This window comes from Pecten maximus, chromosome 3, assembly GCF_902652985.1.
Source record: "Pecten maximus chromosome 3, xPecMax1.1, whole genome shotgun sequence".
NCBI classification, from domain to species: domain Eukaryota; kingdom Metazoa; phylum Mollusca; class Bivalvia; order Pectinida; family Pectinidae; genus Pecten; species Pecten maximus.
In genome coordinates this window covers 27,962,339-27,974,104 of record NC_047017.1, presented here as the reverse complement: position 1 = coordinate 27,974,104, position 11,766 = coordinate 27,962,339, and the positions used below count along the sequence as shown (strand labels likewise).

Below are 11,766 nucleotides of genomic sequence, written 5' to 3'. Positions count from 1 at the left end.
CAGATTGACAGGGTTACAAGGTGTCTCCACTGGCTAATGACAGATTGACAGAGGTCAAAAGTGTTTCTACTGGTTAATGACTGATTGACAGAGGTCAAAAATGTCTCCACTGGCTAATGACAGATGTCAAAAGTTTCTCCACTGGCTAATGACAGATGTCAAAAGTTTTTCCACTGGCTAATGACAGATGTCAAAACTGTCTCCACTGGCTAATGACAGATGTCAAAATTGTCTCTACTGGCTAATGACAGATTGACAGTTGTCAAACGTGTCTCCACTGGCTAATGACAGATTGGCAGATGCCAAAAGTTTCTCCAATGGCTAATGACAGATTGACAGTTGTCAAACGCGTCTCCACTGGCTAATGACAGATTGGCAGATGCCAAAAGTGTCCCCACTTGCAAATGACAGATTGACAGATGTCAAAAGTGTCTCCACTGGCTAATGACAGATTGGCAGATGCCAAAAGTGTCCCCACTGCCTAATGACAGATTGACAGGGTTACAAAGTGTCTCCACTGGCTATTGACATATGTCAAAAGTGTCTCCACTGACTAATGACAGATTGACAGATGTCAAAAGTGTCCCCACTGGCTAATGACAGATTGGCAGATGTCAAAAGTGTCTCCACTGGCTAATGACAGATTGGCAGATGCCAAAAGTGTCCTCACTGGCTAATGACAGATTGACAGGGTTACAAAGTGTCTCCACTGGCTTTTGACAGATGTTAAAAGTGTCTCCACTGAATAATGACAGATTGGCAGATGTCAAAAGTGTCTCCACTGGCTAATGACAGATTGACAAAGGTACAAAATGTCTCCACTGGCTATTGACAGATGTCAAAAGTGCCTCCACTGACTAATGACAGATTGACAGAGGTCAAAAGTGTCTCCACTGGCAAATGACAGATGTCAAAAGTATCTCCACTGGCTAATGACAGATTGACAGATGTCAAAGGTGTCTCCACTGGCTAATGACAGATTGACCGTTGTTAAAAGTGTCCCCACTGGCTAATAACAGATTGACAGATGTCAAAAGTGTCCCCACTAGCTAATGACAGATTGACAAAGGTACAAAATGTCTCCACTGGCAAATGACAGATGTCAAAAGTATCTCCACTGGCTAATGACAGATTGACAGATGTCAAAAGTGCCTCCACTGGCTAATGACAGATTGACAGATGTCAAAAGTGTCTCCACTGGCTAATGACAGGTACAAATTGTCTCCACTGGCTAATAACAGATTGACAGATGTCAAAAGTGTCTCCACTGGCTAATGACAGATTGACAGTTGTCAAACGTGTCTCCACTGGCTAATGACAGATGTCAAAAGTGTCTCCACTGGCTAACGACAGGTTGACAGGGTTACAAAGTGTCTCCACTGGCTAATGACAGATTGACAGTTGTTAAAAGTGTCCCCACTGGCTAATGACAGATTGACAGGATTACAAAGTGTCTCCATGTCTCTATAAGTATTGTCTCTATTGGTTAGAAAGTGTCTCCATTGTCTATTGACAGATGTCAAAAGTGTCTCCACTGACTAATGACAGATTGGCAGTGGTTAAAAGTGGCCCACTGGCTAATGACAGATTGACAGGATTACAAAGTGTCTCCATGTCTCTATAAGTATTGTCTCTATTGGTTAATGATGGATTGATAGATGAGTTATTTACAAAATGTCTGCATTGGCTTACAAGAGACAGATTGACAGGGGTGATATATAAAGTGTCTCCGTTGGCTGACAAGAGGTCGAGAGACGAGGGGTGGTGTAGAAAATGTCTGTTGGCTAACAAGAAATCGACAGACAGTGGATGATGTATATAGTTTCTCGTTGGGCTAAGGTCGATAGACAAGGGATGATGTAAAATCGAAAGACAGTGGATGATGTATGAAGTGTCTCCGTTGGCTAACAAGAACTCGATAGTCAGTGGATGATGTATAAAGCGTCTCCGTTGGCTAACAAGAACTCGACAGGCAGTGGATGGTGTGTATAGTGTCTCCGTTGGCTAACAAGAAATCGACAGTCAGTGGATGATGTATATAGTGTCTCTATTGGCTAACAAGAACTCGACATTCAGTGGATGATGTGTATAGTGTCTCTATTGGCTAACAATAAATCGATAGTCAGTGGATGATGTATAAAGTGTCTCCGTTGGCTAACAAGAAATCGACAGGCAGTGGATGATGTATATAGAGTCTTCGTTGACTAACAAGAAATCGACAGACAGTGGATGGTGTGTATAGTGTCTCCGTTGGCTAACAAGAAATCGACAGGCAGTGGATGGTGTGTATAATGTCTCCGTTGGCTAATAAGAAATCGACAGTCAGTGGATGATGTATATAGAGTCTTCGTTGACTAACAAGTCGTCGATAGACAGTGGATGATGTATAAAGCGTCTCCGTTGGCTAACAAGAAATCGACAGACAGTGGATGGTGTGTATAGTGTCTCCGTTGGCTAACAAGAAATCGACAGGCAGTGGATGGTGTGTATAATGTCTCCGTTGGCTAATAAGAAATCGACAGGCAGTGGATGATGTGTATAGTGTCTCCGTTGGCTAACAAGAAATCGACAGTCAGTGGATGATGTATATAGTGTCTCTATTGGCTAACAAGAAATCGACAGACAGTGGATGATGTATATAGTGTCTCTATTGGCTAACAATAAATCGATAGTCAGTGGATGATGTATAAAGTGTCTCCGTTGGCTAACAAGAAATCGACAGACAGTGGATGATGTATACTGAGATATTGTCAGTAACTGTTTGATAGAGCGGAGTGAATTAAAAAGAATATATAACTGGGGTTTTTGGAGTAATGTGAAGGCACGGAGACGTATGTCACGTTATGTATGGAAGAAAATTCAAATCTTAGATAAATCTACACAATAGAATTTTCAGGTCAGACAGAACATAATCCGGTTTCTGATAGACACGTGACGCGTTTAAAGAGCATTGTGCAAGAGACGGCGATATGCATCAGACAATGCATGTTATGTTTTGATCAAAGGTCAAAGGTCAAAATGTAATGACATTGCATCTTCATCAACACAAAAAATATGTTTAGGAACAAGCACTGGTTTAGATTTTAACTGGTGTAAATTAACTGAAAATAAATCGACATAATCGTCAGTTATCTGCACTTGGATACCTACAAAAATGGTACTAATTAACTACATTTACACTAGACTACCTATTTTAAACCTGTGTCTGAAAATTTGTACCAGATTTCTTATTCAACACAATGTCTAAATCTTTACACCAGACTGCAAATTTTAGTAATGTCATGTTCTCAGAATGAGAACAGGGGTAGTGAAAACGAAACTGTCATGAATCAAACACGTCTAAATTGATATCGTCTAAAGGAATAAGAAAATATGTATAAAGACTTCGTGATGTCTGATATAGAACTTCCCCGTAGTTTTCAACAACCTACGTCTCCAGATCTTATACTTGTTTTCGGCAGCGGTCGGCGTCTATCGAAGAAAACTGCAAGCTTCACAGTATTGAATCAACTACGGTGTGTTACCTCATGGGATGGGAAATCGTGAATAAATGGACAGGGAATCGAAGTTAAAATTATGATCGATAATAACAAATTGTCAAATTTCAAGAAATATATCTATCTAATATAAATATTATGCGTCCCAATACATGTATCTGGGAAATATTGGCGTCGATTATCTGTACGAGTTGTCCCGCTTCTGTCAAAAGTTGCATCTGTCGTCCTATATCCAACAATTTTGTGGGGTTTTTGTTTGTTTGTAAAATTTCGAACATTGATTCCATGGATTCTGTGATCCTGTTTCTAGGTGGTCATGCATCTTATTAGACGATGAATCTACTATCATTTGTCATTTTACTGAAACCGCATTTTTTTCATTGTTGAATTATTCAACTCTGTTAATTCTTCATGAACTAAATAGATTATATAATGGAATGATTGCTTCAAACTTCCTGGGGTTAAGTTTCCTCTTCAATTTTATTGCGATATTTAAACGGAAATATGTCACTATATTCTAGTTTTTTTTTGTTTTTGTTTTTATTTCCTGGCAATAAACTGTATTTGTATATTTTGTACCTACAGCTGTATGATTAATAACGGAAAAGGAACTAGCAAGCGATTATTTGAAGTATGTTTGCTTGTACTCGCAAAAGTGAAACTAGAATACAATAATAGTCATGTGGATATTCTGACAGGCCTGATTTTTTGCTATTTTATCTAATTAATTTGAAGCTGAGCATGTCCAGTTACAAACACGTCACTGTCTCTGTGTATGAACGTGTATGTTACAATAATAATAAATGTTATTAATGATTTATCAATTGCACATATTTTACTAACTTGACTAAGCAGAAATGTTATATTTAGTATTTTTATCCAGTTTCCTAATTTTCAGTGCTCTCAGCTGTTTAGGGTTCGATGATGTCATAGCAAATGCTTTCCTCCAATGAAAAACCCGAATAACTGGCTAAGGTGCGCACGACTCTCGGAATTTGGCGTGGAAAGGAGAAGTCGGCCATTTTGGTTACTTGACAGAGGGGATTTATTTTGTATTTATGTGTCATCATCAGGACGTTTGGGAGGACATTGCGGTTGCCATTTCTTCAGAAATGACAATGGCCCATCCGTACAGTCCTGTGTAAATGGATAACTGGCTCAGATTCATTACAAGAAGGCCATTTTCTAAGGACCCAAGGGCACTGATAGACAGGTTCGGTGCCGTGAATGACCCCGATATTTGTCGGAAAACACCGGTGTAAGGGTCGGTTTGTGCAGATTAACATCGCTTTCCATTGAATGAGGGTATTGGTTTTAGTTGGATCTTCTATAACAAGATCTATGCTATCGCTCAGCCCCAGGAAACGTCAATTTCCGTCACATCTACCTGTTCATCTCGAGTAATTATATTCAACATGTCGACCCGAGCACCTCTCCAAACCGTGCATGAATCGGTGACAGTCGATCATCATGTGAGTATTCTCTTGTGTTTTTTGCACGTATTTTAAAGTGGCGCCTAAAATTATTTCAATCGTAATAAATGTCATTCTGTGTGTGTTGCAGTCTAAAGATGACAATGCAAACCCCCGTATCACGTCGTCGAGGAGTCGGACCGCTGACGAGCCTCACATCGGCAAATACCGGCTGATAAAAACCATCGGCAAAGGCAATTTTGCAAAAGTGAAACTAGCGAAGCATGTGCCAACAGGACGAGAAGTAAGTTTACTACGATTTTGATTGATATAGACTTTCTCATAATATGTCCTTGTGCAAGAAAGGCGTTGTCTCTGTGCAGAGTGGGAACAGCTGATAAACTGTCAGTTTGTTGACACAGAGCTCGACGAAGCTGTCAGAATGAGGGGTTATGATTATGTGAGCACGAGGTCGCTACAACAGGATTTTGATTACTGTTTAAATTGGCATGCATTACATGTTTATCATTTTATTATTGGAAAATGCATAGAGGCAGATGAGAAATATTTGTTGACCTGTCGAGGGAGACGAAACAGCAAGTTTGTTGTGTATTGCAGCTCTGGTATTTGTTGTTGGATACAATACATTAATTTTTCTATTTGAATTATTTTTTTGCATGTCTTTTCAAAATTTGAACGTGTCAATTATTTGGTCCTGTAGAAAACTGTTTATTTACATTTTATTTAATTATATAGGTACATCTGGTTCTCATTCACACATGTGAAAAGGTACTTTTTATGTCGCTACCGCAATGTGCAGTACTGCGCCACAATGGCGGTGTGTTAACATATACGCAAAATGAAAGCAAAGCAGTTTTCAAAATATTTTTTACAGGCAAATTGCTGACTTCATTGATATTACAAGTGTTACACACTTACCTTCAATGCTTTGTAATTATAATAAGGTGTCATTTCAACAAATCACATTTAAAATCCATTTAGGGATAAGTTGCATAAAGTCTTGTTGTAGCCAGATGTGATCTCCATCCCAATTCTTGGCATGTCAAGGAACAAATCTTCTTAAAATTTCAGAGCTGTAACTCGATATTGAAGTTTTCTTTTGATACAGCTTATAGCATTTTCTGTCATTTTATACTGAGCGATTGATCGGGTCAACTTCAGCAGTTGCTGCAGTTGATTATGTTCTGTGTGGTATTCATGGGTAGACCTAGCACAGGGAACTGGTGCATTGTTGTCCTCAAAAAATATTCCACTAAATGCACCCTTAAATCATGACCTTGTGTATATTTTATGTTGGCAATGTCTTGACAAGATCGTGTCTCCATCCTGGCCTTTACCCCTCTTTCTGCAAATACAGTGCAACTTCCAAAATCCAATCCTTCTCAACACCCATCACTTGATACTGGAGCTGGAATGAATAGTAGATTTTGGTATTAGAATATTTGTTTGGTTTATTTGAATACTATAGTAATCGAATATTCGGAAATTAATGTTGACACTTACGAAAATATGATTATTTCTGATTTACCTAACTGGATAGATGACCAAAAAGCTTTGAATAGTTAACAGTGATATATGCAACTGAAGAATGGACCAGAGCTAAGTCAGAAGCTCACTTTAATAATCATTAAAACGTGGTTAAAATATAGACTTCGCTAAGATCGCCCAATGACGACAATATGGCTGGCCTACCTGATTGACATACTAGTGTCTGTCTTATTCAATGTCAAGAGAAGGAGTATTTGTGTTACAAGACCAATAGAAAATGAAAAATTATCATACACTACATTGTATGTTAATGCTCTACATTCATATACTGGCAAAATGACCCAAAATAAAACGACCGCAAACTGTCCACATGGTAAATTTTCCTGTCAATTGAGGGCTTGTTACCGGGTATGTCACTATTTGTTATAAAGTGTTTTATTAACATGACGTACATTATAGTATGGCTTACCACATGGTTGACGGTACACAGTACAGAGATGAAATATAGCAGCATTGCACCTTATTTACGGTGTCATGTTAGAAAAATGTTTATATCTTATCATTCATGTGTTTTGGAACTTATTCATGTCAAAACAGTTGCAATATACATGTATTTTATTGTTAAACTGAATGCTGGATTGTAACGGAAATCTGACATTTGAACACATTTTAAATGAGTTTGGCCCGGAGATGATTTCCTATATTGAATGTAATAGCTTTGTACGTTAAAACCCCTAAGCATAGCTTGTATTCTGCTTTAGATTTATTGGAATTTAGCTGGAAATGCTCCCAAACTCAACTGGAATGTTTGTCCATATTTCATCTTTTGCAGATGACAAATTTGCACACAATAAGGAAGCTAATAGTACATTTAAAATGCAATATCAATGTCCTGAATAAGATTAATAGGAACTGGTAAAGGTTTAAAAGAATTGTTCTTATTTTTAGCCCACCATCATCAGATGGTGGGCTATTCAAATCGCCCTGCGTCCGTGGTCCGTCGTCCGTCCGTCCGTCCGTCCGTAAACAATTCTTGTTATCGCTAATCCTCAGAAAGTACTGAAGGGATCTTTCTCAAATTTCATATGTAGGTTTCCCTTGGTGCCTAGTTATGCATATTGCATTTTGAGACCAATCGGAAAACAAGATGGCCGACAGGCAGCCATCTTGGATTTTGACAATTGAAGTTTGTTATCGCTATTTCTCAGAAAGTACTGAAGGGATCTTTCTCAAATTTAAGATGTAGGTTCCTCTTGGTGCCTAGTTATGCATATTGCATTTTGAGACCGATCGGAAAACAATATGGCCGACAGACAGCCATCTTGGATTTTGACAATTGAAGTTTGTTATCGCTATTTCTCAGAAAGTAATGAAGGGATCTTTCTCAAATTTCATATGCAGGTTCCCCTCGATGCCTAGTTATGCATATTGCATTTTGAGACTGATCAGAAAACAACATGGCCGACAGGCAGCCATCTTGGATTTTGACAATTGAAGATTGTTATCGCTATTTCTCAGAAAGTAATGAAGGGATCTTTCTGAAATTTCATATGCAGGTTCCCCTCGGTGCTTAGTTATGCATATTACATTTTGAGACTAAACAGAAAGCAACATGGCCGACAGGCAGCCATCTTGGATTTTGACAATTGAAGTTTGTTATCGCTGTTTTCTCAGAAAGTACTGAAGGGATCTTTCTCAAATTTCATATGTAGGTTCCTCTTGGTGCCTTGTTATGCATATTGCATTTTGAGACTGATCAGAAAACAACATGGCCGACAGGCAGCCATCTTGGATTTTGACAATTGAAGTTTGTTATCGCTATTTCTCAGAAAGCACTGAAGGGATCTTTCTGAAATTTCATTTGCAGGTTCCCCTCGGTGCCTAGTTATGCATGTTGCATTTTGTGACTAATCCGAAAACAACATGGCCGACAGGCAGCCATCTTGGATTTTGACAATTTAAGTTTGTTATCGCTATTTCTGAGAAAGCACTGAAGGGATCTTTCTAAAATTTCATATGTAGGTTCCCCTCAGTGCCTAGTTTTTCATATTTGGACCAATCCGAAAACAACATGGCCGACAGACAGCCATTATCGCTAAATCTTAAATTTTATATATATAGGTTCCCCTTGTTTGAAAAGTACTAGAGGGCTGTTTCTGAATTTACACAGATTAGTAAGACTTAGAGGAAGGGAAAAGTAGAGAAAAGATCAATCTGACATAGAACCTATAAAGATCATTCAATGGTGGGCGCCAAGATCCCTCTGGGATCTCTTGTTGTTTATGAAAACAATCTAGTCTGCAATGAAATAAATACTGCTTATCGTGCCCTATAAGCACAGACATACGCGTGTAGCGACAGGCTGGATGCAGGTCAGTGCCGATGACAGCATTGTGATATGATTCTTGAAATAATGTGATAATAACATATGTTTACAATTAGTATTAGAACTTACTCAAGTGGTTCAATTTTTATCAATTCTGCATTCATTAACTTCCATATCGTGATCAAGGCTTCAAAGATCTTAACAAAATATCATCCGATCAATAATTATCTTTGAATCCTATCATATGATGACCTGTCATAATGGATCAATTCTCCAAACCAAACCCTTTCTAAACTGGCCAAATATGTACTGTGCATTATTGGTGTAGAGAAGTCCACTTTATAATTATGATGGTCCTTGCTAATATTTATTTTGTAAACTCTCTTCAGAGAAAATAACCGTTTCCCATTATTTTGAAGTACAACTCCTTTTTTCCTATTCAACATGCATATGATTTGGCTGCACTGCTGTCATGCACTTTCTTCTTACTCTTAGCACGTCTGGTGTACCTATATATAAATGTCGAGTCCTTTTGGAGTAGAAACATTCCTTCATTCACAAATCTAAGGGTGATATGAATTTAAAGAATCCAATTAAGTTGTTTTGACAATTATTCCAATCTGTGGTAAATACAGCAACTTACCGAAAGCAGTCTGCCGCTTCTTTTGGAAAGGTCCCATTATATATATATATAAACCCAGCACAAACCCTGACATATCATTCACATATATATATGAACATGGATGTATACAACATTGTGAGACTTCAATATATATTGAACTGAGTGATACAAAAAAACTATGATTAAATAGACTTTAACATTGCATTTTAATTTGTGGAGATAAATGATCTGTTTATATTTGGACTGGTAAGTACTGAAAATATTATGAAATCAAGTATTCATTTGCAAGCTTTGGTTTTAAGCAGAAATTAAACTCCAACCCTAGAAAAAAATGTTTATGCAATTCAAAAAAGATCACATCACACAATATAAATGTGGAGAGGCACACAAAACAAGTTTTATTTTAAAGTGAAAAAATTTAATTTCCTTAATTTGATTTGGGAATTGTTATTTACTAGAGTTGTCACATGTGCAAATTTGGGCCACTTGTACACATAATACAGTATGTAAAATAGAAAGCATGTTATTCATGTGTTTTTTCGTCAGAATGATACATATTATTTTGATATTATGTACAGTAGGATGTAGCTAGGGGTGCAACAGCTTAACTTACATTGTCTAACAAGCAACTCCTATTGTATTGTTATATATAGATTATAACAATCTGAGTCAGGTTGTACCATGTAGCTTTTTGGGGCTTTCAATGGTCCCATTCCTAATTGAAATTAATTTCAAATTTAGGCCAAATTCCCGAAAATGGCAGTTAAAAAATCTTTCCAAATTCATCAATTTTCTTTCCAAAATGAGACAAAAAGGCCCCATCCCAAACCAGTGAGAAAAAGCCCAGCAATAATGGTTATAATTTTTGACTTTGCTTAAAAGTTACTATCTGACAAAGAGGGACAGGCGAGACATAAAATTATATTGTAATTTCTGTTGCCAGCCATTGTTTTGTTGCACCACCATTAGCATTTTGTTATTTTGATGGGGTATATAGAGAATACATGGTCAGTGTCTTAAAATATAAACTGGCTCAGGACAGAAAGACAAAAGTGGCTTGTCCCGAGCCAAAAATACAGCTGATATTTTAAGACACTGACCATGTATTCTATTTATCCTGCAACAGTCATAAAAAACAATCATAAAAAATAATCATTTTGAACTGAAACAGTGTCAAAAATGGCAGAAATATGTTCGCCTTTTAAATGTTGTTTCACTTTGAAGTAGGTCTATCAAATTGACGCACATGCTAAGATTCCAAAATACAGCTATTTTCCGTCACTGCCGTAAACAGCAAAAATATATATGGTGGGTGTATTCCGACAATGCGGTGGCAGTTGCAGGATAAATATCTATTACATAGGACAGGGTATACGTGATGTATATTATTTTGGTGTTGTAGTGGTCGTACAACAGTATACATATACATTATTTTGATGTTGTGGTGTTTGTACAATAGTATATACATTATTTTGGTGTCTTTGTCTGACAGGATGTGCGTAATTTTTGTGTCATGTTCGTACTACAAGATGTTCATTGTTTAAGAAATAATTAACGATGATTCGTGTATTGTTGCAGGATATACGAGGACGAGGATATTTTGCAATTAAATTAATAACGAAGGCCACAGGCCTGAGTTATTAATTAAAATTGCAAAATATCCGAGTCCGAGTTGTATATCCTGCAACAATACACGAGTCAAAGTTGATTATTTCTATTCTACCATGTTCTGTTTAGTTCTGAGATCGACCTCTTTCTAATAGAAAAACAGCAAAGAAACCCCGAGAAAACCTTGTAATTTATTTCTTGAGTATTGCATTATGTGTTGATGAAATATACAGGCAATACAGTACTACGATCAAAAGCATCTATCATATGGCATTGATTTTGAAAATTAAAAAAAAAAAAAAAAAAAGGGGGGGGGGGGGGCCTCCGTAGGATTCGAACTCCCGTCGTGATAAAAATTATTGAAAGACTAACCCATTAGCCCACTCGGCTATAGTAACCTTTTATGAAACGGATGAATATTAGATATATAAAATTGTAACAGCCGTGACTCACGAGCGTGTATTATTGGCACGAGCGTGTATTATTGGAAAATAATACATGGTTTTAAACCAATCAAAACTGGCGTTGCATAGCAAACATGGTAGAATTTGGTATTATGTTCGTACAACCGTATGTACATTATTTTGGTGTCGTGTTTGTACAACAGGATGTATATTATATTGGGGTCATGTTAGAACAACATAATGTATATTATATTTGGGTCATGTTAGAACACCAGGATGTATATTATATTGGGGTCATGTTAGAACAACATAATGTTTATTATATTGGGGTCATGTTAGAACACCAGGATGTGTATTATATTGGGGTTGTGTTAGAACAACAGGATGT

At 37.3% G+C, this 11,766-nt stretch overlaps 1 protein-coding gene across 16 annotated transcripts in view; it reads left to right on the top strand.

Annotated features, from left to right (window-relative positions):
• The first annotated feature begins 4,480 nt into the window (after positions 1 to 4,480).
• The window catches only part of LOC117323787 (MAP/microtubule affinity-regulating kinase 3-like), a 63,365-nt gene continuing 56,079 nt past the window's right edge, over positions 4,481 to 11,766 (top strand). For all 16 annotated transcript variants that reach the window (XR_004531834.1, XM_033879239.1, XM_033879227.1 and 13 more), the window contains exons 1-2: positions 4,481 to 4,969; positions 5,061 to 5,213. Coding sequence is in view for 15 of the 16 variants with exons in the window: in XM_033879239.1 (XP_033735130.1) it covers positions 4,913 to 4,969; positions 5,061 to 5,213 (210 nt within the window). In the remaining variant the exon portion in view is untranslated. The remainder of the gene's footprint in view (positions 4,970 to 5,060; positions 5,214 to 11,766) is intronic.